We start from the raw sequence: 13622 nt of genomic DNA on the forward strand, positions 1-13622 counted from the left end.
TCTCATTCTGATTTAAAGCCTTTCTATATTAAATTCAATCAAGTTTTTAAAAGTGGAAAGTTGATTACCAATGGAGTTTTATCATTTAACTTCAGAGTACATTATCATAAAATAAAACTATAAGTTAATATCAATAAACATAGACATTAATAGCCATTTAAATACTAAGTCAAATTAAAATTGGTGTATTGCTATATACTGTAATTTTTATTGAAACACATCAGGCAATTACAAAGATTACCTTGTAAATCAGTCATGCGTGCTTTTTTACTTGATTTGCCCTGGTCTTCAGTAGGAGGACGTTTCTTAGACTTTGATCGAGAGATAAGATTTCGTAAGCTGCTTGATTTATGACTCACTTCAATTTTGCACCGTTGAGAAGGAACTTTAACTATAGTAACAGAAATTATTTAATTTTAATATTTTTCAAGATTAATTGCATGCATAAATATCAATGTTTTAAGGGGAGGGTTTATCAACCATGTCAACCTTCATCTATCAAAAGGTACCTCAAGATAAAATCAAGTTTACATGTCTTATATACTAGTGAATTAGTATTTTACATTTGTAATGGTAGTTACACCACATTACTTCCCTTCCTGAATTTTATCTTTGATAGAGTAGCAATGAGCGAAACCCATATTCTTTGATCATGACATGGAAACCTCCCCAACAAATGGGGAGGTTTCCATGTCATGATCTGCCACAGATCATGATACAGAAATCGCCAAGTATTGGCAACTTCCAAGCAGCAACCTGCAAGAAACTTAAAAAAAAAAAAAAAAAAAAAAAAAAAAAAAAAAAAAAAAAAATAATCACAGAAAGGGACCAAATTGAAAGGTATGACTCATAACCACCCTTGAGCAAACGTCTACACGTCTTTTTCCCAAAAGGCTCACTGGGGTTCGGAGAATTTGAATCTGTTTTATACTAATATTCAAACAACAAATGGGGAGGTTTCCATATCATGATCTGCCACAGATCATGATACGGAAATCGCCAAGTTTTGGCAACTTCCGGGCAGCGGCCCTCGAGAAACTTAAAAAAAAAACAAGCATAACAGAAAGGGGCCAAGTTGAAAAGTATGACCCATAACCACCTTTGAGCAAACTTGGTGATTGTAGATGGTGCGACAGATTATGATACGGAAATATCCCCCAACGAACCATAATTTATATGATATTTTGGTTAGCTTTATGAATTTATTTCAATAAAATAACAATAAAAGAATTGGAAAAATGTTTTTAAAAAATATTTCTTTAAATAACAATACTTTAAATAAATTTTGAAAAAAATATACATTTTTAAAAAATTGCATTATTATTTCTCATCGAGCTTTTCAATTCAATAATAAATGACCAAATACTAGAATAAAGATTTATGTTTCTTTGATGACCATTCTCAATGTTTATGAAAGTTCTTCAAAAACTATAATTCAGTGTATTTATTCGTTTTCAAATTATGCTTACACCAATAACAAACTCAGAACTAGTTTAGATGCCACCCCAGGCCTGCAAAGTTAACTGTTTGACAAATTAGCTACTTAATAAATTTGTTATTTCGCATAAATAGTTTTAAGTGTATTATTGACTAAACAATGACTAAATAAATTTCATTCTATTTATTAAACATAGTAAAAATAATTTATAGTTTATTATTACTCTATAATTTTGGTCAGTATTTCCACAGCAACTATTATTTTTTTATTAATTTGGAAGATTTGCAATTATAATATTACATACCATTTAACAGTCTCCACAGTGTATGAATATTGTTCAACGCACCCTACTTGCCTTTTTAAAAATAAACCTCCATCTCCTTTAAACACTGCCTTTTTATTTTTTTAGGAAAAAGTTATTTTCTTAACAGCATGTGTTAATGTCCATTTCTGATTTAGTTAGTCATAGATAATTATTTAACTATAGTTTTTAATTTCTTTCCTTCATTTTTGTAAGATTTTTCTTATGTTCAGCAGTTACATAGTTAAAATTTGCACGACATTGGTTTCCAGATATATTTACATCTTTTATTTATGGGGGAGTATAATAATGAAATTTTTTTAGTGCTTTTAAATCTAACCATTTTAACGGTGATAAGTGAAATTAGTTCAAACAAAAAGTTCAAAACTCGAAGTGCCCTTTTCTGCAAGGAAGCACCTTGCTATTTTTTATTCCTAGAGAGAACTCCGCGGGATTAAATTTTAAAAAAATTTTAAGTGTAAATATCTTAAAATTATTAAAATGCATAAAATACTTTTTTTTTTATTAAATATATGATGTTATAAAATATATATACTTACAAAAATTTTTAACTGCTGTCCATGCTTGTTTAGCTTCATTTATATTGTTCGTACGGACACTATCTTGCAATTTAATGAACCATTTTAAATTCTTTGCAATGTACCTTCTTGCAGAATCATGAGCTTTTCTTCCATAAATATCTTCAGCATTAACGTTTGATCCAGATTTAAGTAGCTTCACTATTAAGTTTCAATTGTTTCTTTTCACAGCAATGTGCAATAGAGTTTCGCCCGTTTTATTACGGACATTATTAAGAATTTTAAAACCAATTTTGCTTTTGACTTCATTATAAAGCTCAATATTATTAAACACTTCATCAATCAAATTCAATGACTGCTGAATGTTGAGACTGGAAGATAGGTTCATTGGAGTCAGACTGCAATTATTTTCAGCATTATACATTGCACCATTTTCTAGCAGAAAATGAACACCACAAGAGAATTTTGCAGCATAATGCAGAAGACAATTGCTTTTCCTATCAAAGGAATTAATAATCACAGGCAAAATACTTTTATCTTCATTAGTTTTAAATATATCAAGAATATTTTCAGGTTGATCACTTAACATAGTACTAAACAATTTATCGACAAAATCAAGAATATGGTGGATTGGAGAATCTGGAAAGGCATTGGCCAGTTCTAATGGTGTTTTGTTCGTTTCATTTAAGACATTGTAAAAAGCTCCTCTTTGTAATAACTTTTTTACCATAACTAATTCATTCTTCTTGACTGCTAAATGTAGAGGTGTACAACCATTTAAGGTCTTAGTATTTAGATTAATATTTTTACACTCATCAGTTTTCAACAACAATGCAAATAATTTTGAATTTTCATTCTTTATAGCAACATGCAACAAGGATTCTCTCAAATAGTTTCTCGAGTTGAAGCATTCATAAATTATTTTACGATTTTCTATTGCTTCAAAATCTATTTCAGTTTCAGAAAAGCATTTCTCAGTTACTGCCAGTAGGTTCTTAACTTTTTTATTCCTTATTTCGTCCTTTGGACACTTGCCTTCATCATTTTTTTCATTAAAAATAACTCCATCAATCAAGAGTTTTAGGATTAAACACCTATTATCAACCTTAGCTGCATTGTGTAGAGGCGAGTTCCCATACGAATTTACAGCATCAATAGATAAAGGTTGATAGTTTCTAAAAATTTTAAAATTTTCATTTCTCAATAAACACCATTTTCGTTTTTTCCTTAAAAATACTTCATTCCAATGTAAAATTGTTTTTAATGTATCTACATCTTTTCTATCTATTGCAGTATGCAAACATGAATTCTTTTCAGAATTTCGAGCATTTAAAATATAGCGTAGAATATCTTTGTGGTCTTCAAATGCAAAGCATTTTGAATAAAACAGATCTTTTGAGGAAGTTAGAAGTTTTGCAATATTAGCCTTATCATTATCACTCAAAAAACAATAAGGTTTACTCAATTCATCACATGGTGTACAATTATTAAAATCTTTTACATCAAACATAGCACCATGCTGTAAAAGAAGTTGAACAATTTCTAGAGTTCCTACAGCACAAGCCCAATGAAGAGGAGTTTTTCCTTTTGAATCTGATAAATTGACACGATCTCCTCGAAAAATACTAAACTTACAGCATTCTAAGTTTTTATTTTTAATAGCAGAAAATAAATTATTAGAGTCATGGAATTCAATATGAATTTTAAAATATTTCTTTTCCTTTAAAAATATTTCATCGTTACGCATTTCTGCCCCACAATCCCTTAAAGAATTTAGTAATTTGAAATCACTGTCTTTAGAACAAGTATATGGTCTATCAAATGGGAAAAGCTCCTTATGGTTAGCTCCTTCATCAATTAAATAGCTTAACAAATTGCAATCTTGTTTGTTAGATAAAGCAACATTTAAAGGCGTTTGATAATCAGAATTTTTCAGATTAATTTCTTTCTGAAATTCAATTACAAATTTCATTAGCTTTAAACAGGAATTTGATTTTACTGCTAAATGTAGTGCGGAATTTCCATCAACATCAGGCAGATTGCAATTTTCGTTTAAAAGTAAGTACCATGCAATAATAAAATGTGAATTTTGAAAGGCAATAGTCAGTAAATTAGAGGGCAGAGACTTCTTTCTTTGACTCATTAAATGTAAAAAAGTTTTAAAATGTCCGAATTGAACAATTGTCTCTAAAAATTTATCATTGACAGGTACTGTTTTATTTAATTTAAAAACATGCTCAAAAATAAATTTTAAAACTTCTAGCCTTTTATTATCATTTAAGTATAAACTTTTACTGGCTACAATTAAAATGGATTGATCACCAAAGTCACTGGTTATTATTTTCCCTCTGATCTTAGAATCAATAGAATTAAATATATCTTTAAACACTTGTATGTGACCATAGTTAAGGAAGGAACAAAGTAATCTATTTAACTCATCTACACTCAATTTCTTAGCAATTTCAGAACAACAAAATTCAGGAAATTTTTTCACTAGTTTTTCTAAAATTCCCATCACTTCATTTCCCTCGCCTTCAATATATTCATAGTTTTTAAATATATATTTAAGAAATACTGATGCATTTTCAATGTTGACATTTAAGAATTCATAACCAGCTCCCTTAATTAATAACTTATAACCAATTTCAAAATTTTTCTTTTCAAAAGCATAATACAAAGCTGTATGATTTGATTCATCTTTTATGTTAATAAAACTGCTTAAAGTAAGCTTAGAGTTTTTGCTAGGATTTTTTAATTTTTTATTCAAGAGTTTTAAAGAATTATCAGACAAAAAGTGATTTACAACATTTAATTTCCCAAACTTGGCAGCACAGTGTAGAATAGTTTCTTTAGTTTCACAAATCTCAATTAAATTTTCCCTCTTTGAATCTACGATGGTTAGAATAATATTCAAAAATCCGAGTTCAGCTGAAAAATTCAATAATGATTTTTGGCACAATAACTCAGATAATTTTTCACTTTTTTTAAAATTTTTCAGTAAATTCTCGAAAAACATTTGAGACACCTTAGGTAAAAGTTTGTCGATACAAGAAAAAATGCAGCACATTTTACCCCAGTCACTTGAAGATTTAATCAGTTCATCAGCAATAAACTCAGATGCTAAATATTCTGCATAGTTCCGATGGATAAAATGTAGTTCTGGTTCTTTACCAGAACAATATACAACTCCTATATTCATTTTCCCTTTAATTACTTTCTGCTTAAATTCCTCCAATTTAGGTTTATTTATTTCAAATAACTCCAAGTCTTTTGGATCATCAACAATATTTTGTACAGCTATGATTTTACAATTTAAAATTATTTTATTAGATTTCCCCTCAAAATTTTCTCCAGGTTTGGATGCATCTCGTGCTAATTTACCTTCAAGATAATTTTTAACGACTATTTCTAAGAAGTTTTTGTAAAGATCTAAGACATCAAGTTTTTTATTTAGTTTTGTTTTATTTAAACTCTCGATAAAATCTTCAACATTCTTAGGGTTTGCTGCAAAATCTAACTTATTTTCATAAAATATCTTACTTATCATATCAACGTGCAAAGGTATGCTGAGAAATTTACCATCACTTTCAAAAGAAGTAGACCGAGATATTTTTTTAATAAAATCTGTACAACACTTCTTCAACTTTTTTAAGGATTCTTCATTATCAATATCTATACAATTTCCTTTTTTTAATTTTTGTTTCCAAATTTTATGAATAAGTTCAACCTGCTCATTTTTAGATAGTGGTTTAAAAGTAAAAGCAATCACCTGAAATTCACCCTCAAGATAACTTTTCATATTTAGTCTAGTTGTTACCCAAATACTACTTACTTTATTTTCCAAATATTTTATTACTGTTACAACAATATGCTTGTAATCTGGCGAAATCTCGTCAAATCCATCAAGCATTACAGCAGTTTTGATTTGTTTGCAGTCAAATAAATTTTTATCAAATGGCTCATAAAGGTTTAATAAACTATAAACAAGATCCTGGGTGGAGATTTTCTCATCAAGGGCTTTCTTTAATATTGTAGTATAATCATTTAAATTGATTTTGAAGATCCACTTGCATACACCTTCTTTCCATAAAAGGGAAACTAATTGTGAAAGTACAGTGGATTTTCCCATTCCAGCTAAATCTGATATAATTATAACTTTCAAATGATTCTGCAGCTTTATAAAAGTTGTTTCCTCATGGAATTTTGACGTACTTTGTTCTGGAACTTTATATTCTAATAAAGCTGAGACAGAACCATTTGTTTTTATCCAAGTAAAAGATTTAGTATTTTTACCCTTTTCCAACCAATGGATGTTTTCTTTTGGATACTGTGAACACAAATCTTCAAAATCCTTTTTTTTGTATGCTAACTTATCAGTAAAAGTTTTGTTTATTTCAATAGTCTTTGCTATTTCCACTTTATTGAATCGTCGAGACATATAAATGCTATCATCAAAATCTTGATATTTCTCCCCCACAACTACATCTTTTTTTGTCAAAAGTTTTTTAATAACTCCAGGATCTAAATCTTGAAAAAATTTTAAGCTATTTCCAATTAATTCGGAAACATCAGAAATTTTGAAAATTTCACCTAAACTAGTTATATTGCCTTGCAATATTATATTTTTGTTTTGCAATAAGTGATTTTGAGTATAAGGATCAAAATCAGTGAATGTAAATTGCATGTTGCGCAAGTCCTGCTCACACATCTTAAGTTTGAAATTTTCACATTTTAAGTTGTTTACATAGTTGACTCTGCATTGACGAAACTTTTTACTCGCCTTATGTCTACTATCTTTTGATCGAAAAATAGCATAATTAAGAGCTTCTTCAAAGTCGCCAGAATTTTGATCAATAACGATAAAAATTATTTTTTTCGTAGATGAGTCAAGAGCAGATAAAAACTTTTTCAACATTTTATTCAGTCGATGCTTTGGAATTTTAATTTCTGTATATACGAGAGTAATTAAACTAACACTTGCAGAAGAAATTTCAACAACAAGATCCTCTAAAAGCTTGCTGCAATCATGAAATGTGAAAAAGAAATATTCATCAGGTGATGCTTTCTGGAATATACTCTTTAAATAAGCATATATAATGTTACATTGTAATTGACATTTGTCTGCATCACTTTTTATATAAAAGCAATTTTCACTAGAGCTCAGAAAATTGCGTAAGTTTTCGCAGATATTTCCACTTACAAGTTGAATTTCACCATTGTAAGTCAAACCAACACATCGATTAATTAATTTTAAATTTTTACTAGGATTCTTCAGGTTCAAGTTATGAGTTTCGTTTTTAATTTCTGAAAGGACCTCATCAAAAAACGAATACAAATTAGAAAAATTAGCTTTAATCCAGTGCCTTCCTTCATCCCCATAAACAGCAAGTATCTCTACAATGCGTACAATAAGTTCAGCTTCATGTTCTTTTTTTGGATATTTGAAACCAACACCAATAATATTTTTCATTTCTTGCTCTTTTCCAGTTTTTGTATTTACAAATTCCAACTTATTTTGGGTTTCAGATGTTAAATGTTTAAATGTCAGCGCTTTTAAAGTATCCTGTTTTCTATATGGCTTGGACTTATTTTGAAAGAAATCAAACATAGCTAAATGAGAAAATTCATGTGTTAAAGTACCCAATGCCAGCTTGCTCTCTCTTCCTAAAGCAGCATAAATGTTTCCACTATAAATATATGTGTGTCCATAATTGTTTAAACATTTAGGATCCATTTCTTGTGTAAGTTTATTATTTAAATCAACATATATTACAATTTGATTACAATGCTTTAAATACTTTAGGATATGAGAGATTTCTTCAATTTTATTAAGTGAATAATAATACTTTGACATTATTTCATGAAATGATGGATCTGATTTAAATATTTTTGTTCTTGACAACAAATAATTAATGTGCGCAGAGCCCAAATAATCAGAAAATTCCTCTAAAGCTTCTGATACTTTTTCTTCTTCCTTCAAACAAAAATACTCAGACTTTAAATTGATATAAATATCAAATTTTTTATTCTCAATTGCTGTTAATGCTGCAGACTTTGAAGAAGTGTTCAAGTAATACTTCAGTTTTCCTTCAGAACCAAAGATCTTTTTAACTTCATTGTTAATTTTCATAAAACAATTTTTGACATCTTTAAAATCTTTATCCTTTATAACTTGATGAAATTCTTCCATCCATTTGGCAAAATCCATAATTTTGGATTTAAATTTGTCACTAGGATTATCCTCAAATTGAAAATTAAGAGGAAAATTAGAGTTGCCCAACAAAAGCACCAGAACTAGGTCATAGTAATTATTATCCCAAGCAATATCAACAATTCTTTTTCCTTTCAATTTCCTATTTATTATGTCACAGTAATTATCGTCCTTGATGATGTTATCAATAATGCTTTGAATGTCTTTTGCTTCTGCATAGTTAAGTAACTTTATAAATGCCTCATCACTTGGTCCTTGCACTTGAAAATCAGTTTCAATAGTGAAAAACTTCATTTGAGTGAGAGTTCCAGAAGATTCTATTATGTCACTCTCGTCGATATCCATGTCAGTAACAGGGTCCATTTTTTAGCTTTACTTTTGAAGTATATGCATATAGTTTTGAAGAATAACTGTGAAAGAAAGTTTAAAACTTAAGTAAAAATGAAGTTTGCAAAATATCCAGTTTTTTTATAAATAAGAGTCAATACCCAAGGTATTTATTCGGGTAAATACTCATAATTCATAAATTCCTGAGTTTTTATGAATTAGATTAAAAATTCAATCATCATGATTTTTTACAAAATAATACATAACAAACAACTAAGTATTGTATGCAATGACAATAATTCAATTCAACATATAAAATATTGAAAGTGTTGTTTTTTTGAAGTTTTTACTTGAAAGCAGTTAGTAAATCTTTATTGAAGATAATATTAGAAATTGAACATTTTCCTTAATAATTCTAATTTATAATTTTCTACTATTTTATTTTGTTATTTCAAAACTTGTTACTACACTAAAAAAATGTTGGCAGAAATATAGTTTTATAAACAAACTTTATTCGGATTTTAAGTAGTTTTATTTTTAAAAGTACATCATGTAAAATAGGAGCGCATAACCTTTTTAAGTGAAGGGTCATTTGTCCAGCAGGTTGAATAACGAAGGGACGCACACATTTTTACAGATGTTGACGGCAAATATGGTAAGTTTTATGTAATAAAGATTAATGTTAAGCACTACATTTTTTATCAGTGAACTTAATATGTTTACAGAAAATATAATACTGTTATAAATACTGTCCGGGGAAAAAATTTATTTTTCTTCATCTTATCACACAATACTAAAGTTAATTTTAAAATAAATTCTAACAGCAGAGAAAAAAAAACTGCAATGCTCACAGAGAGAAGGAAAGAATATATATAAAAAATTTGAATATAAATTCAATGAGTAACATAAATTTTATATAAATATTTTAATTGAAAAAAAATTTATAAGGTTTAAGCAAAACCGTTCTAGCACAAAATAAAAAGTAATATTTATTTGGTGATATATTTCAAATCTTATTTCCATTTATTTAATTATTAGAGATTATTATGAAAAGTAAGCTTTGTATTTTTATTTTAAGAAAATCACTTAAATAACAAAATATTTAAAACAATGAGCAGTTAAAAAATTCAAGTTTTTCTCAATTTTTCATGCTTCAAAATTATTAAGATTTGCAAAACTAAATGACTAGCCAACAAAAATAAATCAGAATTCGCAATGAAATCAGCATAAATAAAGCATGTTAAAAAGTGATTAATTAAATGTGTGATTCATAACTCTCAAGTCAGAACAAATTGGTAGTTCTAACTACAGAAAAAACCATCAAAATTTCTCTCGGATTTATGATGAAATCAGTTTTTAAAAAAAAATTGAACTTAAAAGTGATTACTGAAGTTTGTAATTACCATATTGCAATATTTTATTAAAAACATCGAGATTTTTAAGACCACATGGAATTTTGTATCAATAACCACGAAGAAAGCTACAGACAAACAACATAGATTTACAATAGAATTTGCGCAAATTAAACTCACGTGCACAATTCTAAATTATCGATAAAATTTTTTTCCAAATATTTCTTTTTGTTATTTCTGTTTAAAAGCAACCACTGGACTCAGATTAACAGTTCACCAGCCACATGAAGCGACAGGCAGCAGGTTGTGCTCCCTTAAGAAAAACAATAATAAAGCATCATTCTTTTCTCAATCCAAATAGTCGTTATGTGATGCCGAGTCAAATTTACTTGATTAAAAAACTTCATTTGACTTCACGAAAATACAGATGGAAATAAAAGTTTACCTCTTTCAAGCATTCAAACATAGACACCCTTTCTTAAGACATGCCATGAATAAGAAGAAACTAAATTAAGTATACTTTTGTTCTTAGTACATCAATCACTCAAACTGACGCCCATCTGTTATGCTTTTTTAAAATGGATTACTTTTTTGCAATTTGACTGTTAAAAAAAAAAAAAAAAATTATTTAAACATGAATTGAAATTCATTTTAAAATGTACAGTTTAGAAGCTGATTCTTTAGAAACATAATCTTGCTTCTCCTTTTTAAATAACATTAAAAATATGCAATCTAAAGTTATAACTAGATTAAAAGTTATCTTCTAACTCTGACTAATTTTTATCCCTGCTTTCTTAAATAAATAAAAATACATGGGTAAGTAACAATATTTGCTTCACAGATTAGTGCCCCTAATTTGATGATTATTTTTTATTTTTGGTCCTCATCTCGATAAGGAAACATTCCCCCAAATATAAATAGAATCAAAGTGTTAAGGTTGCCACTTGGATTGGGCACTGTAATCAGGAGTTTTTACTGCTAATAAAATCTTTTAATTTTCTATTATTTAGAGAATATTACTTTAAAGCCTATTTCCCTATTTTCTGTAACATTAAAAAATATCGCCAAAATAAAAAGTTTAGAGGAGCATCCAATAGATTTTTTACCAAATCTTTAAATGAAAAAACAATTATAGATGTAACTTCAATGATCATAATTTAAAACAGAAATTATATGAAATTCTAGAAAACTAAAGTAACAGAGCTTTTTGTACACATTTGCAAATTACAGACTCTATAACATCTACTATTCTCTTTTCTTAGCTGAACATCAAAGACTATTCATTCATGGGGGAGATTTCTGTAGCAGAATTATCGCCAAATCTTGGAACCTTCCGGGCAATCGCCCGCGAGAAACTAAAAATAAACATCACAGAAAGAGATTAACTTAAAAGGAAAAACTCGTAGCCGCCCTCGGGCAAACAGCTACATGTTTTTTTTTCATTTGCAAGCTTAAAATCTGTTTGGCAACTTGTAGTTGGGGCGACAGATCACGATACGGAAATATTCTCTCCTTTTATAAAGGCAATAATTTATATTCTTACGCCAGGAAATTAACTTTAAAATGAGATTTTTCTAATAACAAATAATCCATAGAGAAATAATGGGAAAATGAAACATTTTTAGATTGTGTACATGCTAAAGCTACAGAGCTTAATCCAAAGGGCTATTCTACACTCTAACTCCCCTGACAGCAAACATCTACATGTTCTTTTTTTAAATTTGCAAGTTTAAAATCTGTTTTTCCCCTTGGCGATTGTAGTTGGCGCGACAGGCCAACTACAATCGACACAATACGAAATACAGGTTACAATACGAAAATATCCTCCTCTATCTTGCTAAGCTAATAAAGTTACAAACATACAACTTACCAAAATTGTCGAAAGCTATTAAGTCAGATCCATTTTTATCGTTTTTGAAGTAAAATTCATTTCTCCGCGATTTATTTGTATTTAGATTGATTGTAGATTGTAGAAGAGTGTGACTAGCACTATGCTTTAGCTTATAGCTCTATATTTCCATTGATTGATGCAGCCTAGTGTTGAGGCTTGATAGATAGCATTAAGTTGCAGTTTGGACAAAAGCGGTTTGTGACTTTGGATTTTGTGGCTTGGAAGAATTTCTAGATGGTTGTTGTTGTTGTTAATTTACGTCGCACTAGAGCAGCACAATGGACTATTGGCGACGGTCTGGGAAACATCCCGGAGGATGTTCCGAAGACATTCCATCACAATTTTGATCCTCTGCGGAGGGGATTGCACCCCGCATTGGTAAACCGACGACCTGCGCGCGAAGTCGAGCACCTTACGGTAGCACAGTTTAACGAGGACCAATACCGCGCACCCTCGGTCCCTACGCAGACTGATCCAAGTGGTCACCCACCCGCACACTGACAGCAGCCAGTGATGCTTGACTTCGGTGATCTGCTGGGAACCGTGTCTTAACGATCAGTTCACTGCGGGACAATTTGTAAATGGATTGGAGTATGATCTGGGGGGCAAGTAAATTACATTTACATCTACAGCAAGGGTTTCAGACTTACATGAGGCCGGGGGTTACAATTAAAAACACAAATCGAATGGCGGGCCGTAACTTTATCAAAATTTAATGTAGGACTCTTTTATGTTTGAAGGAACATTAAATATTACTGTCAGATTTTTACCAAGTTGTAGAAGACAAAAGTATTGAATTACAAATTATAAAAAGAAGTAGATTTTTAAAAACATTTAATTGCATATTAAAAAATTCGGGCTGCAATAACTTTAATGTACATTTATGTATTAAACAATTAATGTGCAACAGATATAATTGTTAAGATATGAAACTTTAAAAAGGTTGGTATTAAAACTTACATAGTAGCACACAAAATGTTCTATGAGAAAATTGAGGTCTGTCTGCTGCAACCACCAGAGAGTAGATATTTACATTTTAAATTTAAACTTTACAAATGTGTGTGTAAATATTTTCGGCCAAAATGAGTGATTTCAAAAAGTTAAATCGGAGAATTTCTTCGAGAAAACTTCTGATACACACATGCTAAATTATATTCATAAAATACAAAGAAATGAAATAAAAAACAGCATCATAGACGATTATTTTTGTATTTGAATAGATATTTTCTTGGATGGAAAACGCGAGAAAATTTTTATTTTTATTTTTGTACAGCTGGTATGTTAACTTTCACTGGAACGAAGAAATTAGGTTTTTATTAACGAGAAAAGTATTTTAAACCAATACAGATTTTTTGCGAAAATTGTCCGCAAAAAAAATGACAACTAATATATTTTAAATCAGTCGTGGTTGCCGGGATAAAAGTGCTGCACCAAGTATACTTGGTGCAGCACTCAAATCTGGTGCAGCACTCAATTCTGCAACTAGACTCCTCAATTCTGCTTTTAACATGTAAAGACTATAGCGGGCTTGTCATATTTTGAATCGATTTTTCTTGTTTCTTA

At 29.4% G+C, this 13622-nt stretch overlaps 1 protein-coding gene across 2 annotated transcripts; it reads right to left on the reverse strand.

The window, feature by feature from the left end:
- Window positions 1-253: 253 nt before the first annotated feature.
- LOC107457280 (uncharacterized) lies at window positions 254-12159 on the reverse strand. 2 transcript variants are annotated; one of them, XM_087149797.1, is made up of 4 exons: window positions 12039-12152; window positions 10614-10770; window positions 2300-8899; window positions 254-391 (listed from the first exon to the last, which is right to left on the reverse strand). In XM_087149797.1, exon 3 carries the CDS (start codon window positions 8850-8852, stop codon window positions 2490-2492), a length of 6363 nt encoding a protein of 2120 aa, XP_087005923.1. In that variant the 5' UTR covers window positions 8853-8899; window positions 10614-10770; window positions 12039-12152; the 3' UTR covers window positions 254-391; window positions 2300-2489. The 2 variants fall into 2 exon arrangements, with proteins under 2 accessions (XP_087005923.1, XP_087005921.1); XM_087149795.1 differs by lacking the exon at window positions 10614-10770 and having other exon boundaries at window positions 12039-12159.
- Window positions 12160-13622: the final 1463 nt, after the last annotated feature.

This window comes from Parasteatoda tepidariorum, chromosome 8, assembly GCF_982258835.1.
Source record: "Parasteatoda tepidariorum strain Cologne lab strain chromosome 8, Ptep-v5.0, whole genome shotgun sequence".
Taxonomy (NCBI): domain Eukaryota; kingdom Metazoa; phylum Arthropoda; class Arachnida; order Araneae; family Theridiidae; genus Parasteatoda; species Parasteatoda tepidariorum.